The 27,320-nt window shown below is 51.7% G+C and overlaps 2 protein-coding genes across 3 annotated transcripts in view; one reads left to right on the forward strand and one right to left on the reverse strand.

Moving 5' to 3' along the window:
• SUPT6H (SPT6 homolog, histone chaperone and transcription elongation factor) overlaps positions 1-15,285 on the forward strand; it is a 41,179-nt gene extending 25,894 nt beyond the window's left edge. For both annotated transcript variants that reach the window (XM_012449355.3, XM_012449354.3), the window contains 14 exons: positions 1,075-1,202; positions 2,339-2,546; positions 3,070-3,217; positions 3,917-4,059; positions 5,680-5,820; positions 8,295-8,490; positions 9,926-10,164; positions 10,681-10,794; positions 10,967-11,091; positions 12,824-12,936; positions 13,217-13,294; positions 13,390-13,556; positions 13,985-14,172; positions 14,492-15,285. In XM_012449355.3, the coding sequence (XP_012304778.1) occupies positions 1,075-1,202; positions 2,339-2,546; positions 3,070-3,217; positions 3,917-4,059; positions 5,680-5,820; positions 8,295-8,490; positions 9,926-10,164; positions 10,681-10,794; positions 10,967-11,091; positions 12,824-12,936; positions 13,217-13,294; positions 13,390-13,556; positions 13,985-14,172; positions 14,492-14,678 (2,175 nt within the window). In that variant the 3' untranslated portion in view covers positions 14,679-15,285. The remainder of the gene's footprint in view (positions 1-1,074; positions 1,203-2,338; positions 2,547-3,069; positions 3,218-3,916; positions 4,060-5,679; positions 5,821-8,294; positions 8,491-9,925; positions 10,165-10,680; positions 10,795-10,966; positions 11,092-12,823; positions 12,937-13,216; positions 13,295-13,389; positions 13,557-13,984; positions 14,173-14,491) is intronic.
• Positions 15,286-16,557: 1,272 nt separating this feature from the next.
• PROCA1 (protein interacting with cyclin A1) lies at positions 16,558-24,078 on the reverse strand. Its single transcript, XM_064367638.1, has 5 exons — positions 23,999-24,078; positions 19,745-19,843; positions 17,749-17,880; positions 17,346-17,471; positions 16,558-17,253 (listed from the first exon to the last, which is right to left on the reverse strand). Exons 1-5 carry the CDS (start codon positions 24,076-24,078, stop codon positions 16,599-16,601), a joined length of 1,092 nt encoding a protein of 363 aa, XP_064223708.1. The 3' UTR covers positions 16,558-16,598.
• Between the last annotated feature and the right edge of the window lie 3,242 nt (positions 24,079-27,320).

The following is a 27,320-nucleotide window of genomic DNA, read 5'->3' on the forward strand; positions in this document are numbered from 1 at the left end:
TCAGGATAGTGGGGTTTTCCAGTGGAAAGTAAAAGGATTTCAATCAGATAGAGGAGCATGCAGGGATCTTCAGAATTATTAGTAATATACTTTTTCTTAAGATAGGTGATGGGGACTTGGTTGTATATTTTATCATTAACTACTTTAGTTAAGCCATACAACGAATAACTTTTTTTGAGACTGAGTCTTGCTCTGTGTCACCCAGACTGGAATGCAGTGGCACAATCTTGGCTCACTGCAGTCTCCACCTTCCGGGTTCAAGTGATTCTCCTGCCTCAGCCTCCCAAGTAGCTGAGATTACAGGCATGCACTATCATGCCCGGCTAATTTTTGTATTTTTAGTGGAGATGAGGTTTCGCCATGTTGACCAGGCTGGTCGCGAACACCTGACCTCAGGTGTTCCATCCTCAGGCAACCATCCGCTTGCCTCGGCCTCCCAAAGTGTTGGGATTACAGGCATGAGCTGAGCCACCGAGCCTAGCCTACTAGTGCTAACTTCTAACTTATGAGCCATACATTAGTTGTATGTGGTCTTTGTTGTAGGTATAACATCATTTATTTATTATTTTCCCATTTAAAGCAAAATGTTGGGGTTTGTTGTTGTTTCTTAATTTTTTTTTTTTTTTTTTTTTTTTTGAGACAGAGTTTCGCTCGTTACCCAGGCTGGAGTGCAATGGCGCGATCTCGGCTCACCGCAACCTCCGCCTCCTGGGTTCAGGCAATTCTCCTGCCTCAGCCTCCTGAGTAGCTGGGATTACAGGCACGCGCCACCATGCCCAGCTAATTTTTTGTATTAGTAGAGATGGGGTTTCACCATGTTGACCAGGATGGTCTCGATCTCTTGACCTCGTGATCCACCCGCCTCGGCCTCCCAAAGTGCTGGGATTACAGGCTTGAGCCACCGCACCCGGCCTTGTTGTTTCTTAATTTTGAGTGGCCAATAATATGCTGCAGTGCTCAACTAGATACTAGGTGGAGACAGAGTTTTTGTTATGAGAGTTTAATAGAAACCAGAACAGTCTGGGGAGGTGGGGCATGCTTACTGCCCTGGCTCAGTCCAGCTCTCTCCCCCAGATCCTGAAGCAGAACAACACCCGGCTTGAGAGCCGGACCCAGCTGGTTACCATGTGCCACATGGGTCCCAAAGTCTTCATGAATTGTGCCGGCTTCCTCAAGATTGACACGGCCTCCCTGGGGGACAGGTGATGCCCTCTGCCTGGATGGGGCAGGAGGAATTCCTAGTGGGCTTTGTTTTTGGGTTTCGGGGGATTAGGGCTATCAAAGGGCCACAAGCCATTTAACTTAGGAAATGTTTTAAAGAAAAGGTAAGGAACTTTATTCAGTCAAGAGCCCCTGACCTATGGAAAAGATCGGTTCAATTATGTAAAACATTTTTTGTGTGAGAGAAACATAAAAAGAACCAGCTTAGCTTATACATTAAGGACAGAAAACACAAGATTTTCTTCAGTGAAAACAAACTTGCTTTTTTTTAAAATTATGGTTTGTTGTGGCCAGATAAGGGTGGGAACAGCAGGGGCAATGAAAAAGGAGTTTGGGGGTATGAAGAGATAAGGAAGGGGGAGAAAGATTTGGTATGTTTTGAGATGATGTTATTAAGAGAAAGTTCTATTCACTTGGACTTTGGACTTCACTATTGACCTCTTCCTCTCCAGAAGTTGTCAACTCAGTCTTTGGAGGATCTTTTCCACGGGCACATAGCTCCTCATTCAGTAATGGAAATCAGTGGGGAAATAGGCTTCAAGTTCTAAAACTTCATTTTCCACTCAGCTTTGCTGTAACACTCCACGAATAACATAGGTCCATGTGAGTGCACGGGCAAGACCAGCCTGGGAAGGCTTTATGGGGGAAAATAGCTGTCAGCAAATTTTCAAAGGTTTTTTTCCCCTTTCTTGATTTATCCTATTATGAGACTCATATAAGTTCATCATGTAAAATTCAACATATAGAAATACTTTGCAGAAAGTGGAAGTCCCCCATAATCCCACCCCCCAGAGATAACTACCATAACAATTTTATGTATACTACAGTTTTTCTAAATTTTATTTTTGCTATGCATTTACTAACTACCCATTTACTACAAAAATGGGATCATATGGTTCATAGTGTTTTTGCAGTGCATTTTTCACGTATCAATATATCGTGGCCATCTTTCCATGTCAGCACACATAGATCTACCTCATTCTTGTTAATGGCTGTATAGTATTTCATTGTATGGAGGTGCCCTAATTTATTTAACCAGTTCCCCATTGGTGGACATTTGGGTTGCTACTAGAAGCTTCTCGTTCTATATCCTGTTCCTTTTCTGCCTTTCCTCCAGCACCGACTCCTATATTGAAGTTCTTGATGGTTCCCGCGTCCACCCTGAGACCTATGAGTGGGCTAGGAAGATGGCAGTGGATGCTCTGGAATATGATGAATCAGCCGAGGATGCCAATCCTGCAGGAGCCCTTGAAGAAATCTTGGAAAACCCAGAGCGACTCAAAGACCTGGACCTTGATGCCTTTGCAGAAGAGCTGGAGAGGCAGGTAAGTAACAGCATGGAAGGCCCAGCAGGAAAACCCATCCCAAGTGACCAGGTTGGTAGGACAATGAGTGACCAGAGAAAGCCTGATACTGTTGGTAAGGCAGACTTGATCCTTTCATCTCTCTGCCCTGCTCTACTGGTTTCCTCAAGGAAGTTTTCAGTCTGCTTATTAAGGAGCCAGGGAAGTCTCAGAGATTGCCACCATGATTATAAAGGGCAGGAGGGAGTTGGGAGGACGTCAATACTAGAGTTTCCATCTAGACCCCCTTTCCTCCTTTCTAACAGCACAGCTTTGCATTTATCTGTTGACTTATTGGGGTTCCATGAAGCATTCTGATTATAGAACAGTGTTTCATGGCTAAGTCTGAAAACCTCCTTTAGCAAATGTTGAAGGGAAAGAAGAGAAGAGAAGCCCTGATAGAAACTTAATCCCATCTGGGGAGGCCTGCCCCTTCCATGGAAATCTGCTAAGGCTCAGGTTGGGGAGCAGCTGAAAGGCACTTCTTGATGGGCTTCTTCCCCAGGGCTATGGTGACAAACACATCACACTGTATGACATCCGGGCAGAGCTGAGTTGTCGGTATAAGGACCTCCGGACAGCCTACCGCTCTCCTAACACAGAAGAGATCTTCAATATGTTAACCAAAGAAACACCAGAGACCTTCTACATTGGTAAATTCTGGGGCCTTTTTTTTTACTGGGGGTCGGGGGTGTGTTTACTATGTACGTTCAAACCAAGCAGCAGTCCCAACAGGTTTGTATTGTATGTGGGGAAGACCAGGAGAGCATTTTAAAAGACTGAAGAGTCTTGGACTAGAAGTCAAAACTGAATTTAAGGTCAAATATGCTTCCAATGTGCTGTGGAATATTCTTCTATAGCACATTGTGCAATTAGTCTTCTAATAGGCTTCATTTTCCCCTATCGTCAAATCAGGGGAATGGCTAGACACAATGGCTTACGCCTGTAATCCCAGCGCTTTGGGAATCTAAGGCAGGCAGATCCCCTGAGGTCAGGAGTTCAAGACCAGCCTGGGTAACATGGTGAAATCCCATCTCTACTAAAGATACAAAAATTAGCTGGGTGTGGTGGCAGACACCTGTAATCCCAGTTACTCGGGAGGCTGAGGCAGGAGCATTGCAAGAACCTGAGAACCTGAGAGGCAGAAATTATAGTGAGCCAGGATTGCACCACTGCCTTCCAGCCTGGGCAACAGAGTGAGACTCTGTCTCAAAAATAAAAAAGAAAAATCAGGGGAAGAGCTCCCTCTTCAAGGATGGGAAGGAAGTCAGATAATTCTGTCACTGAAAGGCTGGTAGACAGTCCTCTCCACATTTTCTGAGCCTGCTCCCCATCCTCTTTCCTTCCTACAGGAAAGCTGATCATCTGCAATGTCACTGGCATCGCCCACAGGCGTCCCCAGGGTGAGAGCTATGACCAGGCGATCCGAAATGATGAAACAGGGCTGTGGCAGTGCCCCTTCTGTCAGCAGGACAATTTCCCTGAATTAAGTGAGGTGTGTATTGCAGCGTTGTCTTGCTCAGTGAATTTCCTTGATTGAATAATCTTGGTGCCTAGAAGGGAATCAGAAGTGAGGGTGTTCTAGATCATCCTCTTATCAAACAAGTACACAAGGAAGGAAGAGCGATAGGAAACATACAGGTTTGGCCTGAAGTGCCTTCTGAGAAGGCTCATATACCTGGGTATGGTGGCTCACTCCTGTAATCCTAGCACTTTGGGGGGCCAAGGCAGGCAGATCACCTGAGGTCAGGGGTTCAAGACCAGCCTGGCCAACATGGCAAAACCCCGTTTCTACTAAAAGTACAAAAAACAGCCAGGTGTGGTGGCACATGCCTGTAATCCCAGCTACTCAGGAGGCGGAGGATGTGGTGAGCTGAGATGACACCACTGAAGTCCAGCCTGGGCAACAGAGTGAGACTTCGTCTCAGGGGGAGAAAAAAAGGGCTGACATAGAAATGTCTTATGGTCACTGGGTCAAAACAAAACAGTGGTCCTTGCACCTAGTGCCAGCTACTTGGAGGCTGATTTGGGAGGATTACTTAAGCCCAGGAGTTTGAGGCCAGCCTGAGCAACATAGCAAGACCCCATCTCCTTTTATAAAAAAGGGAGGGGCCGGGCCAGGTACGGTGGGTCATACCTGTAAGCCCAGCACTGCAGGAGGCTGAGGTGGGTGGATCACCTGTGGTCAGGAGTTCGAGACCAGCCTGGCCAACGTGGCGAAACCCCGTCTCTACTAAAAATACAAAGATTAGCCAAAAAAAAAAGGCAGGGGGGCTTCAGTTGCAGCTAAAGGGATCTAAGTTGGATAAACATTAAAGAGGATACAGTCACACCAGGAATCCCAGTGCTTTCAGGGGCCAAGGTGGGTGGAGTGCTTGAGCCCAGGAGTTCAAGACCAGCCTTAGCAACATGACAAAACCCAATCTCTATAAAATAAAAGAATTACCCAGGCATGGGGGTGTGCACTTATAGTCCTAGCTACTCAAGAGGCCAAGGTGGGAGGATTACTTGAGGTTGAGGGTATAGTGAACCGTGATTGCACCACTGCACTCCACCCTGAGCAACAGAGTGACCCTGTCTCACGAAAAAAATGATGGCTGGGAGCAGTGGCTCATGCCTGTAATCCCAACACTTTGGGAGGCTGAGGCAGGCAGATCACCTTTGGTCAGGAGTTCAAGACCAGCCTGGCCAACATGGTGAAACCCCATCTGTGCTAAAAATACAAAAATTAGCCGGGCATGATGGTGGGTGCCTATAATCCCAACTACTCTGGAGGCCGAGGCGGGAGAATTGCTTGAACGTGGGAAGCAAAGGTTGTAGTGAGCTGAGATCGCGCCACTGCACTGCAGCCTAGGCGACAGAGCAAGACTTCATTTCAAAAAGAAAAAGATTCATCTGATGGCCAGTGGTGCCAGGCATCAGCTATCAGCTATGAGACAAGGGACTTAGTAGATGTTCAGATTCTTTCTTGGCAGATGACTGAGTCATTGTGTTTTCAGATCATGGTGCAAGGTATCAATGGTAAAATAAATTACACCACCTCTGGGAGCTCTTTTCTGAATGCGTGATCTCCAGAATCTTGATAATCAAGTTCCTCTCTTCATGCCCTCTTTAGGTCTGGAACCACTTTGACAGTGGTTCGTGCCCAGGCCAGGCCATCGGTGTCAAAACACGGCTAGACAATGGTGTCACCGGCTTCATCCCCACCAAATTCCTCAGTGATAAAGTGGTAAAGCGGCCGGAAGAACGAGTAAAGGTAGATGACTGGCTGTCCTGAGGTCATGGAGCAGTTTTCAGCTCCCCAGATCGGGCTTTCTTTAACTATGGGCTATCCCCACCAGAAGTTAGGCTCTGTTCCCAGTGGCTGCTGGTGGCGAGCATTTCAGGGAAGATTTATAACTAGTTGAAAGAAGCTAGGGTGAAAAGAATCTGAATGAGTAGCAGTTTTTGTTCACTGCCTTTGTGAAATTTCAAAAAGTTTGCCAGTCCTTTGGGAGAAGGCTCTCTCTTCTTGTGTGGGAAGCTGCAGTTCAGTCCAGAGGGCAGGAAGCAGGGCCCAGCATTATATGCTGTGAAACAGAAAGGCACTGCCTGTTCTCCCAAGGTCAGGCAGCAGTGCTTTAGAGGATGGAAAAGAATATATGGCACAGTCTCTGTGCACAGGGAGCCTCTGAATCCTATAGGCAAAACCAGATAACACAGAAGGAATCTTGCGATGGTGTCTATAGGAAAGGATGGGGAATAAATCTCTAGGCTCCCTTTCTGTTCTATTATTTTCCTGCTATATATTATGCTCCCACTAGATACCAGCACTGACACCAACATATGTTGTCTCTAATCACAACCTGATGGAAATAGAAATGTTGTCTTTTTTCAGAGAAATTCAACTTCTTCAGAATCACCCAGTTAGTTAGTGACATAGCTGATACCAGTTCTGCCAAGTTCACTGGTTCTGAGTGTTGTGAACCCCTGAGAACTATGACTTAGGAAGGCTGGGGGGCCAGGCGCGGTGGCTCACGCCTATAATCCCAGCACTTTGGGAGGCCGCGGCGGGTGGATCACGAGGTCAAGAGATCGAGACCATCCTGGTCAACATGGTGAAACCCCGTCTCTACTAAAAATACAAAAATTAGCTGGGCATGGTGGTGCATGCCTGTGGTCCCAGCTACTCGGGAGGCTAAGGCAGGAGGATTGCTTGAACCCAGGAGGCAGAGGTTGCGGTGAGCCAAGATCATGCCATTGCACTCCAGCCTGGGTAACAAGAGCGAAACTCCATCTCAAAAACAGAAAAAGGAAAAAAAAAAAAAAAAGGAAGGCTGGGGAAAGGTAGTTCTAGTAAATGATGCTGGGGAGATTTTTCACAAGCAGGAGAGTGATGCAGAGTACTAACTTTTGCCACTACTTTAGAAAGAAGGGCTCGTGTCAAGGGTAAGATACAGAAAACAGCTATTATTTTGCTTCCCCTTCAAAAGGAGAAGTCAGGCCAGGCGCAGTGGCTCACATCTGTAATCCCAGCACTTGAGGAGGCCAAGGCAGGTGGATCACTTGAGGTCAGGAGTTCAAGACTAGCCTGGCCAACATGGTGAAACCCCATCTCTACTGAAAATACAAAAATTAGCCGGGCATGGTGGCATGCGCCTGTAATCCCAGCTACTTAGGAAGGTAAGACAGGAGAATCTCTTGAATCTTGGAGGAGGAGGTTGCAGTGAGCCAAGATCACACCACTGCACTCTAGCCTTAGCAACAAGTCAGACTATCTCAAAAATAAAAAAAAAATCAGCCAGGCGCAGTGGCTTACACCTATAATCCCGGTGCTTTGGGAGGCCAAGGTGGACAGATCACCAGGTCAGGAGTTTAAGACCAGCCTGGCCAACATGGTGAAACCCTGTCTCTACTAAAAATAGAAAAATTGGGCCGGGCGAGGTGGCTCACGCCTGTAATCCCAGCACTTTGGGAGGCCAAGGCAGGTGGATCATGAGGTCAAGAGATCAAGACCATCCTGGTCAACATGGTGAAACCCCGTCTCTACTAAAAATACAAAAAATTAGCTGGGCATGGTGGCGCACGCCTGTAATCCCAGCTACTTAGGAGACTGAGGCAGGAGAATTGCCTGAACCCAGGAGGCGGAGGTTGCGGTGAGCCGAGATCACACCATTGCACTCCAGCCTGGGTAACAAGAGCAAAACTCTGTCTTAAAAAAATAATAATAATAAAATAAAATAAAATAATTAAAAAATAAAAATAGAAAAATTAGCCAGGCCTGGTGGCGGCTGCCTGTAATCCCACGTACTTGGGAGGCGGAGGCAGGAAAATCACTTGAACCCAGGAGGCAGAGGTTGCAGTGAGCTGAGATCACGCCATTGCACTCCAGTCTGGGCAACTGAGTGAGACTACATCTCCAAAAAAAATGGTGGGGGGGAGTCAACCTTTGATGGCACCATGGGCAGTAGCTAGTCAACTTCATGAGAGAAGAAAGAGAAGAGTGCCAGGGACAGGGTAAGTCCAACAGGCTGTAGCTGATTTTCCTGCCCAGAGTGGGGGCATCAGTGCAGTCTACAGACCAGACTCTACCCCAAATTCCCAGTCTGCCGTTTAGCAGCTGGCTGGCTTTGGGCAAGCCACTTTACCCCTTACACCTTTCTGCCTGGACTTTGGTTTTCTCATGTGTGAAATAGGGCATCGGGCTAGATCATCTTTGTCCCTTCCAGCTCAAATGTTCTGTGGATCTAGGTAGGAATGACTGTTCACTGCCGCATCATGAAGATTGACATTGAGAAGTTCAGTGCAGACCTGACCTGCCGCACCTCAGACCTCATGGACAGGAACAATGAGTGGAAGCTGCCCAAGGACACCTACTATGACTTTGATGCCGAAGCTGCAGACCACAAGCAAGAGGAGGACATGAAGCGGAAGCAGCAGCGGACCAGTGAGTGTGCCTCCCACCATCTCTGTGCACCCTGAATCTTGGCAGTTCTCCCAGTGCAAGGATTCAGGCCACAGGATGCACATGTGTCAGTCTCCCAGTGGGAGTGGGGACTCAGCTTTGAGGTGCTGAGGCCTGGAGATATCATGAAAGAGTCATAGGTAGGGCTGGAACCCAGAGTCTGTTGGGTAACATTTTCTTTGCTAATGACTTGTGGCTCTTAAAGTCTCATTCTTTTAGTGTCCTAGGGACCCAGGATAACATGTCCTTTATATCCAGACCAGAGAAGGTGAAGCCAGTCTCACAATCCCAGAAAAGGTGAAGGAGTCTCACAGTCCCATATTGGGTCATAAATTAAGCCCAAACAGGGTGGCTCGTGGCTATAGTCCCTGCACTTTAGGAGGCCAAGACAGGAGGAGCACTTGAGCCCAGGAGTTCAAGACCAGCCTGGGCATCTTAGTAAGACCCCATCTCTACAAAAAAAAATTTTAAGATTAGCCAGGAGCCGGGCATGATGGCTCACCCATATAATCCCAGCACTTTGGAGGCCGAGGCAGGCAGATCCCTTGAGGTCAGGAGTTCGAGACCAGCCTGGCCAACATGGTGAAACCCCATCTTTTTTTTTTTGTTTTGTTTTGTTTTTAATAAAAACGGGGTTTCACCATGTTGGTCAGGCTGGTCTTGAACTCCCAACCTCAGGTGATCCGCCCGCCTTGGCCTCCAAAGTGCTTGGATTACAGGCGTGAACCACCATGCCCGGCGTGAAACCCCATCTTTACTAAAAATATAAGAACTAACCAGGCATGGTGGTAGGTGCCTATAGTCCCAGCTATTGAGGCAGGAGAATTGCTTGAACTAAGGAAGCAGAAGTTGCAGTGAGCCGAAATTGCACCACTGCACTACAATTTGGGTGATAGAATAAGGCTGTGTCTCAAAAAAAAAAAAAAATGCTGGGCACGGTGGCTTATGCCTGTAATCCCAGCACTTTGGGAGGCTGAGGTGAGTGGATCACTTGTCCCTGTTTCTACTAAAAATACAAGAATTAGCTGGGCTTGGTGGCACAGGCCTGTAGTCCCAGCTACTCGGGAGGCTGAGGCAGGAGAATCGCTTGAACCTGGGAGGCGGAGGTTGCAGAGAGCTGAGATCGCACCACTGCACTCCAGCCCGGGTGACAGAGCAAGACTCTGTCTCAAAAAAAAAAAAAGCCAGGTATGATGATGCGCACCTGTATTCCGAGCTATCTTAGAGGCTGAGTCAGGAGGATTGCTTGAGCCCAGGAGTTTGGGACTGCAATGGGCCATGATTGTGTCACTGGCACTCCAGCCCAGGTGACAGAGCACCCCAACTCAATAAATAAGAAATTAAGGACTGGTTTGTCCTATTGCTGCCAGCTCCTAGTCCCATCACCCAGTCTGTACTGCTTTTCTGCCCTCTTCAGCATACATCAAGAGAGTGATCGCACACCCATCTTTCCATAATATCAATTTCAAGCAAGCAGAAAAGATGATGGAGACCATGGACCAGGGTGATGTGATTATCCGACCAAGCAGCAAGGGTGAGAACCATCTGACAGTGACTTGGAAAGTCAGTGATGGCATCTACCAGCACGTGGATGTGCGGGAGGAGGGCAAGGAAAATGCCTTCAGCCTGGGAGCCACTCTGTGGATCAACAGTGAGGTGAGAACCAGTGCCTGCCTGCCTCCCATCCCAATTCCTGCTTCCAGAAAGAGGCCCCACCTGACATTAGTAACTTGGGTCATAGGTATTTTAGCTGTGCAGATCAACAAAACAGGAGATATTATTTTGCCCCCTCATTCCCTGTCCTTCAAATGTTAAAATAGGCTACCTAGAGAGAGCCAGTGGAGGAAGAGAACAAAATACACATGCGTATGCACACACATATCGTTTCTCTTTTCTGTTTTCAGTGAAGAGAAATACTGGTGAACTTTCCTGTTGTTTCCAAGCACTAGGGGAGAATCAAAGCCAGGATTTAAAGGACTTTATGCCCTGTGAGCTAATATATCTGGGCATGACGCAGAGAGATATATTGAGGGGACTTTGCTGTGGAGTGAGGCTTCAGCAGGACTGAGAAGCCCATTCCTTCTTGTGGCTTCTCTTCTGGATGGATCTGATGAAAGGCCAAGAGTCTCAGCTCTGGATATGGCACATGAGGCCTTTACCTTCTTCCCACAGGAATTTGAAGATTTGGATGAGATTGTTGCTCGCTATGTCCAGCCCATGGCATCTTTCGCCCGGGACCTTCTGAACCACAAGTATTATCAGGACTGCAGCGGTGGGGACCGCAAGGTGAGCCCAGGGCCCTCTGAGGGATGACACTTTCCAATCACTTGAGGATGTACGCTTTCCCTTCAGTGTAGGGGACACTCAGGAGGTGAAGGAAGTGTACATCGTGTGTGCACCAGACATTGTGTACCAAGCATGCTTCTGTCCCAACCTCTCCCCCTCATTCTACCCCCAGAAATTAGAGGAGCTGCTCATCAAAACTAAGAAGGAGAAGCCCACCTTCATCCCCTATTTCATCTGTGCCTGCAAGGAACTGCCCGGCAAGTTCCTACTGGGATACCAGCCCCGGGGTAAACCCAGGTGAGCACTAGTGCTGAGAAGGTGCTGCCACTGGGGTTCACAAGCAGGCAAGAAGGGAGAGAGAGGCCCGGAGCAGTGCTCTTTCTGGCTCTGCTCGACTGCCTTTCTCCTCTCGTCTGTTTAGGACAGAGGTGGAGGTTGGAAGTGGGGAAAGAGGGTGATAATTTAGAGGCAAAAGGCAAGGATTCACGTGAAGAAGGGTGCTTTCTTTAGCACTGTGAGAAAGGAGTTCCCTTTACCTCCTCTCCCTCCCACAGAGAGACAGGAGTCACCAGATAACTTCCACCTGATTGCAGAGACTGGGGGCCAGTACACTGGTCTCTCCTGTCCACCATCTGTCTTACCCTCACCAGGGCTTGCACACAGTGGCTCGCTGTTGCTATAATGTAATGGGCTCACTCCACCAGCACTGAGGTGGTGGTCAGGAGAACCTCCTGTTCTGCTCTGTCTCCTGCTCTGCCCCCTTCTGTGTGACTCACAGGCTGGCCTTCCTGAGGTATTCCTTTATCTGAGTCCCTCTAGCACTCACCTTGAACCTAGAGGACAAAGTCTAGTTTTCTTAGACCTGTCTTCTTTGTGTCTGTGACACAGACTGGTAATCACACTCACTTTCTCTGCCTAAGCCCTGCCCCCATCCTTCCATTGGCCTTTGGCCAAGGCCATGTGCACTTCTCCTTTTATCCCTGTACTGGCTACATGTGATGCACAGCTCAGGCTGTATTAGTAGGAGCTCAGCGGCCAGATGACAGGAAGCCCTAGACTCTGGACCGTGTACCATCTTGGGCATATCTGGAATATTGTGCTCGTTTCTTGAGAAGCTTGTTCTGACTCACCAGTGTGCTTCCAGAGGCCAGCAGCCAGGGCTGTGTGGAGCTGGCACCTGTGTCCCATGAGGAACAGTTGAACAAACTGGGGCCTCTAACCAGGAGCAGATGCAGGATGATAGCTTCTGTGGAAAGCAGCTGACTCTCCTTGTGTGGCAGAATTAACACTTACAGAGTTAGGGGGCAGGTGTTAGCCTAATAGAAATGAGAACTGTGTACTGTGTAGCATTGTCTGTTTGCCCTTGATAGCTGGACTTTATTGAGCACAGCCCAGCTTTAGGCGTTGTAGAATGTGCTCTGTGCATTCTCATTTATCCTCACACCCACCCCATAAGTTGAAGTGCTGTGGTCCTCATTGGACAAATGAAGCAGAGATTCAAGTTTAGTAATTTGGTGCAATGTGTCATAGGTGGTGAATGGGAGAGCTAAAACTAGAACTAGAACTGGAACTAACCTAGAGCCCTCCTCTTAACTACTGTCTGCTACTCAGAAGTGTTGAACAAGGGCAGACTAACCACCTTCCACAGCCACCGCAGAAAGATGCCTGCTTTTGGGGAGTTGCAATTTGCTACCCTGGAAGGCCCTTTCCAACCCTGGCATTATGGGACCTCGGTCTCACCTCACTGGCAGTATGCTGTGTTCACACTGCAGCCCAGTATGGTGACATAGCCTCCAGCAAGCCTTCCTCCTGCAGCCTGTATGCGTCACACAGGGGGCCACCGACTCCTTGGCCTTGACTGTACTCTGTGCTGCTCACCTCCCTTCACAGGCCCAGGGACTGGCTGTGTCATCTCTCCTTTCCCCTAGCACCCAGAATGGCTACTTCACATGGTGGACATCTGTTCTGGTCGCTTTCTCTTGGTGGGTCCCAAGTGGTTTCTGATGCATGTTTCCTTCTAAAATCCCAGGATAGAATATGTAACGGTGACTCCAGAGGGATTCCGGTACCGGGGCCAGATCTTCCCAACCGTGAATGGACTCTTCAGATGGTTTAAGGATCACTACCAGGATCCTGTACCAGGTGAGTTCTGCTCTTCCGACTTCAAGGGTATATGGCTGGAGGAACACCTCAGACCAGACTCAGAGTAGTCCCAGCCTAGGGGAGTGGTGAGGAGTAGGCTGTCATTGCAGGTGTCTTACTAGTCCCCCAGCCTCCTAGCATCAGGAGGGTTCTCCATCCACTGTGCCTATGCAGCTTCCCTTCCTCCCTCCACCTACTTCAGTGCCCCTTCCAGCCCACTAAATTGGAAAAACAAAAATAGGTTTCTAGAGGGATGTAACTAAGTAGCCACTTTCTGCAGGCATCACCCCTAGCAGCAGCAGCAGGACCCGGACACCTGCCTCTATCAATGCTACCCCGGCCAACATCAACCTTGCAGGTGAGGAGCTTGAGCCCGGAACTGGAGGTGGGAAGGATGGAACTAAAGGGACTTTCACCTCTAACATGCCCCTCTCCCTCTGTGTGTGCTTACAGATCTGACACGGGCCGTGAATGCCCTGCCCCAGAACATGACTTCACAGATGTTCAGTGCCATTGCTGCGGTGACAGGCCAAGGACAGAACCCTAATGCCACCCCAGCCCAGTGGGCCTCCAGCCAGTATGGCTATGGCGGCAGTGGAGGCGGCAGCAGTGCTTACCACGTACGTGACTTGGGAAGGAGGCTCCCTGTGCAGGGTGGGGCCCATAAACTGGCCTCTTGCACTGCCCACAAGGGGCTTCACATGCACAGATGGGGCTGCCATGGCCTTGGTAGCTGTCTCCAACAGATACTCCTTGTCCTCAGGCCCATTTGAAGGGGAAGAGAGTAAGAGAGGGCTTGACCTTTCCACAGGCCTTTGGGATCTTTGGAATCCACAAGCCACTAGAAACCTGACGTGTTTGGGACTGGTGGGCCCCACTGTGTGCTAGGTGCTAGCCTGCAGGCTTCCCACTGCTGGTCAGAAGCACACACTCAGTGGAGGATCATCTGGAAATCTTTGCTGAGCCCACCCTTGTGCTTACCCAGAATTCACAGCAAGGCCAGACAAACCCCACACCCATCCCCATTTAACTGTTCGTGTCCCTCCAGGTATTCCCAACGCCAGCCCAGCAGCCAGTGGCCACACCACTGATGACCCCTAGCTACTCCTACACGACCCCAAGCCAGCCCATCACCACCCCTCAGTACCACCAGCTCCAGGCCAGCACCACCCCGCAGTCGGCCCAGGCCCAGCCCCAGCCCTCCTCCAGCTCCCGGCAACGGCAACAGCAGCCAAAGTAAGTATCTGGATGCTGGCACAGTGCAGGTCAGTAGTGGGGGCAGGTGTTGTCAAGAAGCTGAGAGGCTTAGCATAGGCAGGTGCTCTGGATCCTCTGAGGGCCCTGACCATGTGATATATCAGGAACACTAGTTTCTGAGGGAAGACAGAAGAGGGCAGCATGGCAACCAGCTGCTGTTGCATCTGCCTCACCCCAGCAGAGGGGCTGCTGCCCATAGGTGTGAGGTCCCTTTCTGCAAGGGTGGATACTCCCCATTGATTGGTGGGAAGACTTCCTTTTAACAAAGTCCCAATCTAAATTTTTCTTCCCCTCCCAGGTCCAACAGCCATGCAGCCATCGACTGGGGGAAGATGGCGGAGCAGTGGCTGCAGGAGAAGGAGGCAGAACGGCGGAAACAGAAGCAACGGCTGACACCTCGGCCCTCACCCAGCCCCATGATCGAAAGCACCCCCATGTCCATTGCTGGCGATGCCACCCCACTCCTGGACGAGATGGATCGGTAGGGGGCCTGCTCCTCGGACTCTGGTTACCTCTGAGGCTGGGAAAGGCCTGGCCACCCACTGCCTCCCTCCCTGTCCCTCCTTTTCTGTCCATAAAGTGGCGTGAAGTGACGTTCTCTTTGGTGGTCAACCTGGATGGGTGACTGGCTAGATGGCCTTGTGAACTTGAGCTCAGTGTATGCTAGGCAACAGTTCTCCCACTCCAGATCCTCGCTGACCACCTGTCCTGGGACCAGGCTGGGAGGGGAGTGTGGCAGGGAGGAGGAAGAGGAAGGTGAGAATGAGTGGAGCAGTTCTGTATTCTCCCTACAAGCCATTTTGAACTTCTGCTCTCACCGGACTCTGGGCTGTGACTGGGGCACCAAGCTCAGCATGTGAGTCTCCTCTAGCTCTTGTGGGGAGAGGGATGCTATTTATTCAGTTTGGGGCAGGAGGGAGAAGAGGGAAAGTTTCTGATCCTGATGCCAAGAGCCGGGTAACTGTCCAAGCAGGATTGCAAGGGACAGAGGGAAGCAGCACTCACCTGCCCAGCCCCTGCCTGGCTGCCCTCTCCCACCTTCTGCCACCACCGCTTCCTGCCTGTCATTTGAATAAACAGTGTTTCTACGGAGCCCTTGCCAAAGCCTCTCTCTCCAACTCTCCGGCTCTTTGAGGGGTGGCTTTCAAAGCAGCGTTTGGAGCTCCAAGGACTCTCCTGACTCCCTCTTCTGATCCGTCAGAGGCAGAGATTCATAGACTAGGCAGCTTCTGCGTCAGACTGCCTGGGGCCCATCCCTGCTCTGCTTCCCAGTCCCGTGAGCCTATGCCAGCTCCTGCAGTCTTTCAGCTGTAACATGGAGATAGTGATACCTGCCTCATCGTCTGCTGTGAAGACCGAGGCAGCGTGTGCAAGCTCCTTGGCCCAACGCCTAGTACCTCACAAATGTTACCCGCTATACTACACCCACTCACTCACAGCACAGCTGCCCCATCCGCCGTGCCTGCTGGTTTTCTCTAGCATACTGGAGAAAGACCACAAGTAAATCTGGGTTTCTCAACTTGAGCCTCTGCCGTTTGTCTCTTCCTTTTTTGCAGCTGGGCCTTGGTCTCTGACAAGCTCCCAGCAGTCAGGTGTTCCTGTCCCAGGACGGGGCCCCGCCCACCTGCTCCCCTCCAACACGCTGGCTTTGGCCTTTGTCCATGCCCCACTGCGTTTTTTGTTCTGGACTCCTCGCTCCCTGTTCGTTTCTGCACAAGGGCTTCATCTCACTCTGAGTCAGCGCTGGGAGAGAGGGGTCTCTGGCTCCCTTTCCTCTGCTTGGGGCTTAACAGAGAAGTCAGAAAAGGCCGCTGCCGCCCAGACATGGCACACTCCCTCCCCTTGCTTTTCTTCAAGAGCTGGGGGAAAGGAACCCGCTTTGCCAGGAACTCAGGTCTGCTCCCTTCAACACAAAAGGGCTACAAGGGTCCAGGAGCTGGACCACACCAGCTGGGAAGGTCAATTCCCAGTGGTACTACGAGCACCTTCTTAGAGCCACTTAGAGGAGGGAAAGGCCAGGCACAGTGGCATAGAGTGGGTTAAAAAGTTCCATTTATTGGGGGTGTCGCTGCAGACAGTACTGCCTGTCCCAGAAATGGATCTCACACAGACCAGTCTCTCCCAGGAGAGAGTTCCGGAAGCCCTCCTTCCCATCCCAGATGCACTCTTTTACCCTTGTCCTAGGGTGTGAGGAAGAAACAGCGCTGTGCCCCTGCCTTTCCCTCCCACCTGCCTTTCTCTCCTGCCTGCCTTCCCATGGGCTTTCTCGTGAAAGGATTGCCTTTGAGAAACCCTGCAGCCCTGAGCCCACCCCCTGCTCCCCAAGAAACAGCCAGGTTGGAGGGAGATAACAGCAAGCAGGGGGCCAGCCACAGGCTCTATGGCATTTATTCTGCACCCTGGCCTCAACTGAGATTGGGGTTTGATCCTGGGGGAGATTTTCTCTTGTTTACCTTCCTGGTTTGTGAGGGCTTTGCCCTTGTCTTCTTGGCCTGGACTGTGTTCGCTCTCTTCCTGGGTGATGAGGATTCCACATTATCCTCGCTGGACGGTTCCCCCTGCCCCCGGCCACTGTAACTGTCCTCACTCTCCAGCTCTTCCCGGCTTTCTGGGCTGGACTGGGACATCCTGGCCAGCTGTCTTGGGCTTAATGATCGGCTCACATCTGAAGGGGAAGGCTCTGATTTAACCCGGCTTTTCTTCTTAGTCAATTTGCTCTTGGCTTTTTTCTTCAGCTTTGCCTTCTCATCCGTGTCCTCCTCCTTGTCTTTCTCTTTTTCCTTTTTCTTCTTTACCTTCTTGATCACCTTGCTGCCCTGGCCCTTCCCTGTGGGGCTCTCAGAGCGCCAGATGGTGATGGGTGCTGCAGAGTCAGGGGTACCAGTGGCCATGGTGGTGCCTAGGTCAGGGGAGGCAGTGGCGGGCCCCACCTGCGCTGGGATAGGAGGCTTGCTTTCCTCCTCCTCTTCTTCTTCTTCATTTACATCATAATCTGCCCCACACTCATGGTGAAGGGGATGGTGGATCAGTGCCACGGAGACAGGTCTGCAGCTTTCACACCTGGGAGGAGGGACAACGGGAAGTTTGACAGACAGGTTGGGACAGTGCCCTGTAGAGGCCCCTTCCCCATCAGCCCACTGGAGCTCACTCACCAGCCATACCAGAACCGCTCCACATGCTCCTCCGGGGTGAGCTCAAAGCAAGGGGACTCGATGACACGGGAGCGGGTTGGGCCCACGCCCTGGGAGCTGCTGCTATTCTCTGAGCAGTCCTTCCGCCTGCCACACATGGGACTCTTAGCCTGTCTCCCATCACTCCCTCAGGGACCCAGAGCCAGAAGCCTGAGGGACAGTGGGCTTCCACTGGGCCTGGCCCAGGCTGCCCGCAGACCTCCTCCCCATTGCTTTTAGAGCAGAGCAAGGTGTGGAGAGCTGGGGCTGGGCCAGGAGCACCAGGTCAAAGCTGAAGAGGCAATCCAAAGGTTGAAGGGGGGACCACAATGAAAGTCTGGACGTGGCTCTGCCATGGGTTCTCCAATTGGGGGGGGGGTGTCACCTAGAATTACAGTCGCAGTGCTTGACAGAGTGCAGGTGCAGGCTGTGGCGGCCACAGTCAGAGGCGAAGGGGTAGATGATGTGCCCAGTGCACTGCTTGTGTTTCCAGCAGCACCTATCAGACTCCTTGCAGTAACCTGAGGGGGCAGGGGTCTGGGTCACTCAGCAGCAGCTGCAGACCTCTGGGTCTTCCCACAGCTCAAGCTAAAACCTCACCAAATTCACCTGCTGCCACCAGCTGCCTGCACCCCAAGAAGTATTTTGCTTCAGTACTAGTAACTTAGCCTCAGAGTAACCCCAGGTCCCAGCAAAATGTCTGGTTCCATATCTAATACACAGGAGGCCCTCACAAGCCCCTGGCTGTCCTGTGACTCCTTGTTCCTTCCGTCCTCTCCCTCCAGTGGGAGGCCTCCACCGGCTCCTGCCTGCCCCTCATCCAGCTGCCGTCAGTGAGTGGCAGCCCTGCTTCACAAGGCACCTGGTAGGAGAAGGCCCTCCTACCATGGCACCCCGGAGCTCCAGGAGCAGCAGAGCCGCAGCAACCTCAGTTCCTACACCTGGCCTGGCCCACTCTGACCCCTCACAGCCTGGCCAGGAGCTAAGGCCTGCATCATGCTCCTTAGCTTTGGACTGGTCCTTCCTTCCCCATTTCCCCCTCCTCCCATCTCGTCTAAGCCCCTTTTCTCCTCCCACCTGACACTTGTCTCACTCCCCTCCCTTCCCATCCCCTCTTCTTCATCTTCCCCTGCTCTTCACTCAGCATGTTCCCACACTCTCCCCAGTCCCTAAAGCTCCAGGCTTTCGACCAACCCACCCCCAGCCTAGGCACCCTTTTAGGCAGCGCAGAGACCACATCCCCTTTCCCAGGGCACAGGAAGAAGCTGCTGGGGTGAGAATTAGGGGCTAGGGAAAAGCCCTGTAGGAAGGCCCCCACCTCTGTTGCTCAGCTCGATGCCAGTCCTAGAGACAGGAGAGTTTCCTAGGTCTACCCCCACTGCCTCTCCTCTGACCCTGCCTGAGGCCCTCATCTACCACTGGCTATCCCCTCCTGGCACTGTCTCAAAGGTAAGCCCAAGACTCTGTGCCTCTCACAGCCCACGATCTCACTCACCAGGCAGAGGACAAGGGACCTTACCTCAGGTTCCCTGGCACCCCTGGGGGAGGGAGGGAGCAGGCACTGGCCTGGGGTCCTATGGCTGGCTTACCCTCAAAGAGGCCGTGAGGATTGTGCCTTCAGCCCCCAGGAGGAGTGGAACTAGGGTGAAACCTCATACCAGCCACCAGCCAGGAATAGCCCAGGCTGTGGATGTGAGTCCAAGTGGCCTCACAGTGCTGAAAGGTGAGCCAGCAGTTTGGCCTGAGGCTTACCCACATTTCTCCTTCCTTCCCTTCCCCACACAAGGCTGTGAAGTCCTGGGACCTCACTACACCACTGACCCATGTGGCGATCTCTGTATCTCTTTCCTCCCCTCCTGTACCCTTAATCCCCAGGGGAGATGAGGAAGGCACAGTGCGTGGCAGGACCCTGGAACTTCACCACCAGCTCAGCTTCTCTCACCACTGCTGAGCTGGGCCAAAGGGCAGCATAGTGGCAAAGTGCCCTGAACTTGTAGTCAGGCCTGAGCCCAAGTCGTGGGTCTGTCACTTACTAGTCACGTGGCCTAGGGCAAATTTCTTTATTTCTCTGAGCCTTCAGTTTCCTTATCCACAAAATGGGATGGTGGTCATACCTATTTTTCAGGGTTGTTGGGAGGACTCAATTCACATATGTCAAAGATACTTATGTGCCCTAGTGCTATACAAAGGAATAGGGTGATTGTGGCCTTGAGAAAGGGGTCCCTCTGACATCTGTAGGGGATGGGTTGAGGATGGGGCAGCTGGGTAACCCTTCAGGACCAAACACTTCCCTCCCTGCCTGCCTCAGGACCAAACTCCCACCAGGTGCCAGCTTTCCCAGGTGAGGGGTGATGGGGGCCCGCTGGGTCAAAGGTCTCCTGGACCCACCTTCAGAGATGGGAGACACATCAGTGCTGGATGCCACATCAGCCAGCAGATGTCCTCTCTCCCAACTGGAAAACCTGTTTACATCTGAGAGAGCACAGAGTGGCAGTGGTGGCAGCAGCCCCCTCCCTGTGCTGTATATTCACCAAACATATCCCAAGAAGCCCCACTTGTCAGGCGCTGCATCCTGGAGATGCAGAGATAAAACAACAGTCCCTGCTCTTGAGGGGTTGTGGGAGGGGAAAGGGACACAGGGGAAGTTCATGACAGTAGTGTGATACAGATGCTGACAGAGAGGGAAATGGCAGTAGCACAGGACAAGGGCCACCTACCAGGACTGGAAAGGAGGATGGGGGATTACGGAAGACTTCTTGGAAGGAGCATCACTAGAGTTAAGAGTGATTAATAGGAGCCAGCTAGGGTCTAGGCAAGGAGGGACAGCTCCAGAAACTATCCCAGGGTGTGTGGAGCTTGGACAGAGGATGACCCTGAGCAGACTTCCAACAGGGGTGGTAGCTCCCTCAGCCATCAGCAACCACCAGCAACCACCAGACAGAGTCTGCCTCTATGCCTTTCCGTCTCACAACTAGCTTTGTCCCTTGAGCCACTGGACTTGAGGCCTGCTTAAGAAAGAGAAGCTGATTGCTTGGGGTCTTCAGCAGGCCTTCATGGCACTCAGTAATCCTCCTACAAGTCCCTGACCAGCTCCTCCACCTGTTTTCCACAGCACAGCCAGTACTCAAAATTTGTGAAATGAACAAACGAGTGAATGAATGAATGACTTTCAGCACTTCCCGGAAACTCCTGCAACCACTGTTTCTCTCAGCAAATAATTTCACCGGCATTATCTGTGGAAGCTCCAACCCTCATCAACTTTTCTTCCCTAGGAAAGGGTGTCCCTCCTTCCTCATGCCCAAAGCATCTATATTTTAGGTCCCAGCCAGAATTGACACTTTCTCCGTTTTTACTGGCTTTTCCCCCCTTACAGACTATAAACATCATTAAACAAAACACTCTGTCAATCCTGTTTCTCCTGCAACTGCATATCCCCCTCTCAATCCAAACTGAGTCACTCATTCATTTAGAGGATATATGTTGGGTGGCTTCACTCGGCACTAGAAAAGAGGCCCAGTCCCTACCTTCAGTGAGCTCAGTGTCTCCACCTCTTCTCCTCCAGCCTCCTGCAACATGGCAGCCATCCACCCCTCCATCTGAATAGCTTTGGCAAAGGCCACCAGCAGTTTCCCGGTAGCCAAACCCAGTGGCCTTCTTGTCTCATCCCATTTGACCCTGTTGACCAATGAATCTCTTTCTTCTGCAAACTGATCCTTGGGCTTCCATGGCAGACCTCATCTTTCTCTTTCTTCTCTAGCTCTTTAGTTCTTCCCTGTCTCCTTTGCTATCTCCTTTTCTTTTGCTGTACACCTTAAATTGGTGATTACCAGAGTTCTGTCTTGGTCGCCTCTTCAGAAGACTCTACAAAAGCATGTCCTGGATAATTTCATCAACTTCCATGTTTCCAACATCCACTAATGAAATTACATAAATCGGCCGGGCACAGTGGCTCAAGCCTGTAATCCCAGCACTTTGGGAGGCCCAGGCGGGTGGATCACGAGGTCAAGAGATCGAGACCATCCTGGTCAACATGGTGAAACCCCGTCTCTACTAAAAATACAAAAATTAGCTGGGCGTGGTGGTCTCACGCCTGTAGTCCCAGCTACTCAGGAGGCTGAGGCAGGAGAATTGCTTGAACCTGGGAGGCGGAGGTTTCAGTGAGCCGAGACTGTGCCACTGCACTCCAGCCTGGAGCCTGGTGACAGAGTGAGATTCTGTCTCAAAAAAAAAAAGAAAAGAAATTACATAAATCTGTAATCCCATCATTTTGGGAGTCTGAGGCGGGAAGATCACAAGCCCAGGAGTTCGAGACCAACCTGAGCAACATGGCAAAACCCCATCTCTACAAAACATATTAGCTGGCTAGTGGTGTGCACCTGTAGTCCCAGCTACTTGGGAGGCTTTGGTGGGAGGATCACCTGAGCCCAGGGAATTAGAGGCTGCATGCAGTAAGCTATGATCACGTCATTGCACTCCAACCTGGGCAACAGAGTGAAACCCTGTCTCAACTAAAATATATGCCTTTGATTCTAAATCACCACAGCCCCATCTACGGATGAGAACACAGACACTCAGAGAGAATAAGTAATTTGTCCCAAGATATATGTTAATAGATGGCAGAGGTAGGATTCAAACCCAGGTCTTCCTGGTTCCATAGTCTATGCTCTTTCTGCCCTGTCTACTTACTGTTGGCTGGGACACATGCCTGTAAACAAAGGGTCATTCTGTATATGAAGCTCCACAGCCAAGCCTGAAACTACATTCTGCTTGAGTGAGCCGGCGAGGCGGAGGTTGCAGTGAGCTGAGAACGCCACAGCACTCCAACCTGGGCAACAGAGTGAGACTCTGTCTTAAAAAATAAACTGGCTGGGCGCGGTAGCTCACACCTGTAATCCCAGCACTTTGGGAGGCTGAGGCGGGCAGATCGCCTAAGGTCAGGAAGGAGCTCGAGACCAACCTGGCCAACATGGTGAAACCCCGTCTCCACTAAAAATAGTCAGGCATAGTGGAAGGTGCCTGTAATCCCAGATGCTCAGGAGGCTGAGACAGGAGAATTGCTTGAACCCAGGAGATGGAGGTTGTAGTGAGTTGAGATTGCGCCACTGCACTCCAGCCTGGGCAGTAAGAGTGAAACTCTGTCTCAAAATAAATAAATAAAATAAAATAAAACACATTCATCTCCATATGCAAAACCTGTCCTTACAGGCCAGGTGCAATGGCTCGTGCCTATAATCCCAGAACTTTGGGAGGCCAAGGTAGGTGAGTCACTTGAGGTCAGGAGTTTGAGACCAGCATAGTCAACATGGTGAAGCCCCGTCTCTACTCAAAATCAAAAAATTTGCCAGGTGTGGTGGCATACACCTGTAGTCCCAGCTACTCTGGAGGCTGAGGCATGAGAATCGCCTGAACCCAGGAGGTGCAGGTTGCAGTGAGCGGAGATCGTGCTACTGCACTCCAGCCTGGGCGATAGAGTGAGACTGCGTCCTCAAAACAAAACAACAACAAAAACACCTGTCCTTCCAGTCGTCACTTCCTACTACACCTGCTTCTCAGCCCCAACACTGCCAATGCCGCAGGAACCCCAGCCAGGGTGAGGAACCAAAACTACTCTGCCTTGCTGTTTCAGGAGCCACCATGAAAGAGGCGCACATGCAGGGTCACAGCCTGTTTACTCTTCACTGGCTAGCTCCCCAGGACTTCGGACACCCATCAGCTGTGTCTCCGAAGGAGACCAGGGGAGGAAGGACAAAAGGGGGGAAGAATTTAATAACTCTTCAGAGGTGAGAAAAGCAATCTGCTCTTTAGTTCCAGAGGACAGGAGGAGAGCTCTGACCAGCAGCAGTCCAGAGCTCTTGCAGCGAGTGACTGACACTGCACACACAATGAATGAGGAGGGTGATAGGGTGAAAGGAAGTGGGAGGCTTATGGTGTCTTTCCCTGTGAGGTGTTAATAGGTGCGCAGATGCCTAACTCAAAACTCACAGGTGATGCTCATCTGTACAGAATCCTCCCAGTCCTGCGGGGCCAAGGGGCTCTCCCCGCCCTCGAGGCACAGGGGGTGGGCACCAGAGCAGTCGAAAGGAGTAGGGAGGGAAGGGAGGGAAGGAGAAAGGGGAGGGAAGAAACTAAGAAAGAGGGAAAAGGTGGAAGCAAGGGAGGGGCAGTGCGCCCGCGTCTCCTAGGAAATGCCTCTCTGGCCTCGCCCCCGCAGAGGCAATTGTGATGTCACGCGTGGAACCCCCAGACTCCTTGGTCCACCCTCAGGGTCGATGGAACCGCCCGCTCCCGCCCCGGCGTCGGGGTGGGTGCTGGTCCACGGGCCCCAGCCAAGACCGGCGCTTCAAAGGCAGCGGCCGGCGCCCGCGGGTAGGGCCTGGCGGTGCCTCCCAGTCCGACAGTCCAGAGCTCCAGCCCTGGCTCGAGCCAGACTTCCAGCCCAACCCACGGGCGGCCCAGCAGGGCGCAGATCCCCAGTTCTCAATCATTGGCCAGCGGTTCGACGCAAGCCCGCCCCCGGCCCTAGCTCCGCCCCCTCCCAGTCCTGGGCCCCGCCTCCCTCGTGAACCGCCCCGGGTCCACGAGCCAGGCCGCGCCACGCCCCAGCTTCTGCCACGCCCCTCTGACCGCGGCGCCGTCTCACATCCCACGAGCGGGCCTTGGGCTCGGTCTTTTCCTTAGTCCACCTTTCAGTTGTGAGCGTAGTTCTGACCCACATCGCTCTCCGCCGAAGTCTTCGTCTCCACAGGCCTCTTCCGTAAAGTCCAAGCGCGAGCCTCTGCCAGGCCGACCCCTCGGCCCAGCCGTGAACTCCAGTCTAGGCTTCGACCCCGCCTAGCCCCTAACTCTGACTCATTCTGGCGCAGCCCCCGCCCGCCTGCTCCGCCCCGCTCCAGCTGCGTGGTCTCCCCAGCCCGGGGTTCAGCGTCAGCCGCGTTCTTCATCCGGGGCCTCCCGGCGCCTCCCAGGTCCCTCTTTGTTCCCCTCGTAACCCTAGGACTTACCGTTTATCTCAGACCTTGACTTCACAGACCCAGCGCTCACCACCCATCCCTGGCTCCAGATCGCAGTCCAAACCCCAGCTTTTAACCCTGCCTCCAGATCGTAGCCCCAGCTGTTAGCCTTACAGAGACTTGTCCCAGCCCCATTCTTAGCCCCGCCCCAGCCATTCTCTAAACCGCACATTCCAGCTGTTGAAAAACCGCGCGCTTTGAATGAAGAGACCTTCCAAACAGGCTTGGTGTGAGCAACATGGCTGTTTATTCACCTGGGTGCAGGTGGGCTAAAGCCGAAAAGGGCATTAGCAAAGGGCAGTGGGATAGGAGTTGGTGTTATAGGTTTGGGTAGTTTTTTGGGGGGCAGGGGTGTTGCAGAGTAAGATCAGTTACAGTGGTGGGGTAGGGGGCAAGGAGTATACATGACCACAAGTTCAGTTACAATGGCAGGGTTAGGTGAGAGGTATTTACATTATCATGAGAACAGTTAAGATGGCAGGGTTGGGTGAGGGGCTAGTCCAGGGAAGCGATCAGGGACAACGGCGAACGCAGGCATTGGGTGGGAGACATCAGCTGAGGCAAGCAGGACTTCAGACTTTCAGACTCCAGGCTTGCATATGGAGACCTGACACCGGCCCGCTCCCCGCCCCGCCGACCCTCGGGAACCCCGCGGCACACCCACTTCTGCCCGCCGGCGAGCAAGGGCTTCCGGGCGTCGCCATCTCCACCCCACCATCCTGGCTTCGAGGTCCCTCCGGCTCCGGAGGAGACAGGGCTTCCCCTCTCTTTGTCCACAGGCCTCTCCTAAGGCCTAACCCCCGGGTGAAAACCTGATGTGGGCACCCAGCCCCCGCGCCACCCCGCAGCGTTCCCCGCCCCCGGCCCCTATGGGACACCCTGTTTCAGAGACAATAATGCCCGCTAGATCCGTTCAGGCCAGGCGTGGTGGCTCATGCGTGTAATCCCAGCACTTTGGGAGGCCGAGGCAGGTGGATCACCTGAGGTCAGGAATTCGAGACTAGCCTGACCAACACGGAGAAACCCCGTCCCTGCTAAAAATATAAAAAATTAGCCGGGCCTGGTGGCACATTCCTGTAATCCCAGCTACTCAGGAGGCTGAAGCAGGAGAATCGCTTGAACCCGGGAGGTGGAGGTTGCAGTGAGCCAAGACCTGGCCATGGCACTCCAGCCTGGGCAGCAGAGCGGGACTCAGTCTCAAAAAAAAAGGAGAGTCCGTTTCTGTCTCTCTAAGCTGATGTCCCGCGTCCAGAGAACAGGGCCAGCTGCATTCATAGGAACCTCATCCCCTCAGGTACAACATACACACTCATGCACATATCTCACAGCACACAGAAAATCTACTCAACCACACACAGACTAATACAACATGCACACAGAACTCAGAACTGGCACACCCTGTGCAGCATAAACACCACACACACCTGGACTGTGGTGCTGGCTTCACACACAACACATCTGCTAACAGGCAAGGCAAGGGTGAGGAGCACAGTGCTGCAAGGGAGCAGAGATGGAAAAAATGATGACAGGAGAATGTGAAAAGAAGTTATCACCACATCACTCACATTCCATGCACCACACTCCTCCATTTCTCTCTGCACCAGCTTTCAAAGCCAAGATGGAGAGGAGGGAAAAGGATGGACTTCACACCTTGTTTTTTTTCCACCATCATCCACATCTCTGCTGCTGCTGTTGCTCTGCCTGATCCCCACCTTCACTTTCCTCCAGACCCAAGTCCAGAGTGGGTAGGACTGCTGCCCAGCCCCTCCTTCCCTTGGTAGCTCTAGAGAGTCTAGGAACTGCAAGGGAGGGGAAGCCAGGATGGGAAGTGTCCAGAAGAGCCATCCATCCTGGTGAGAATGGAACCGGGCATGGAACAGAGCACTTGCCGACTTGGAGCCAGAATCTGCCTTCTAACCTGGACCTTCCTTAGACTCCCAGGATGACACAAGGCCATAAGTCCTCCTTTGTTGACCCAGATCTCTGAGGTACTTCCAGCTATTCTGGAACTCCAGGTCAGATGTCAACGAGGAGCCAGGGTCTTGGTCACCCTTCCCCATACAAAAGTTGATAAACAAAAAAGAAAGTTAATGGTTATAATAACTAAGGTTTTTGCCAGGCGCGGTGGCTCACACCTGTAATCTCAGCACTTTGGGAGGCCCAGGCAGGTGGATCACAAGGTCAGGAGTTCAAGACCAGCCTGGCCAATTTGGTGAAACTCCATCTCTACTAAGAATACAAACATTGGCCAGGTGCGGTGGCTCACGCCTGTAATCCCAGCACTCTGGGAGGTCGAGGCGGGCGGATCACCTAAGGTCGGGAGTTCAAGACCAGCCCAACCAACATGGTGAAACCCCGTCTTTAAAAAAAATAAATAAAATAAATACAAACATTAACCGGGTGTGGTGGCATGTGCCTGTAATGCCAGCTACTTGGGAGGCTGAGGTAGAGAACTGCTTGAACACAGGAGGCAGAGGTTGCAGTGAGCCAAGATCGCGCCATTGTACTCTAGCCTACGTGACAGAGTGCAACTCCATAATAACGAAGGTTTTTGAGCTCATCTTATGTGTGTACGTTAGTACTTTATCTTATTTTATCCTTATGACCTCATGAATTCAGTATTATCAGATAAGGAAATTGAGGCCCAGAGGATAAGTGATTTGCCTGCATTCTCATAGTAAGAGTGGACAGCAAGGATTCAAACATTCAAACTCAGGTCCTTCTGAATTAGAGCCAGGGTCCCTACCCTCCCTGGGCTGTGTGGTCAACCCCCCCAACAACAACAACAACAAGAAAATAAAATCCAAAACTCAATCACTTCTTACTTTGTTTCCTTTGGAAAAGTATTTCTTTTCCTTTTCCTTTTTTTTTTTTTTTTCTCTGAGACAGAGTCTTGTACTGTCGCCCAGGCTGTAGTGCAGTGGTGCAATCGTGGCTCACTGCAATC

The sequence above is a fragment of the Aotus nancymaae genome, unplaced genomic scaffold, assembly GCF_030222135.1.
Source record: "Aotus nancymaae isolate 86718 unplaced genomic scaffold, 86718_ANA_hifiasm-v0.15.2.pri h1tg000072l, whole genome shotgun sequence".
NCBI lineage: Eukaryota > Metazoa > Chordata > Mammalia > Primates > Aotidae > Aotus > Aotus nancymaae.

Bases quoted from the DNA above. Each gene is read 5' to 3' on its own strand.
- PROCA1 (XM_064367638.1), bottom strand. From the start codon at position 24,078: ATGTGGGTCAGAACTACGCTCACAACTGAAAGGTGGACTAAGGAAAAG. The intron at 19,844-23,998 runs ACGGCGCCGCGG...GCCACTCTGTGC, and splicing joins GCCCGCTCGTGGGATGTGAG to TCTCTCAGATGTAAACAGGT. The intron at 17,472-17,748 runs GTGACACCCCCC...CATGTGTGGCAG, and splicing joins CACTGCGACTGTAATTCTAG to GCGGAAGGACTGCTCAGAGA.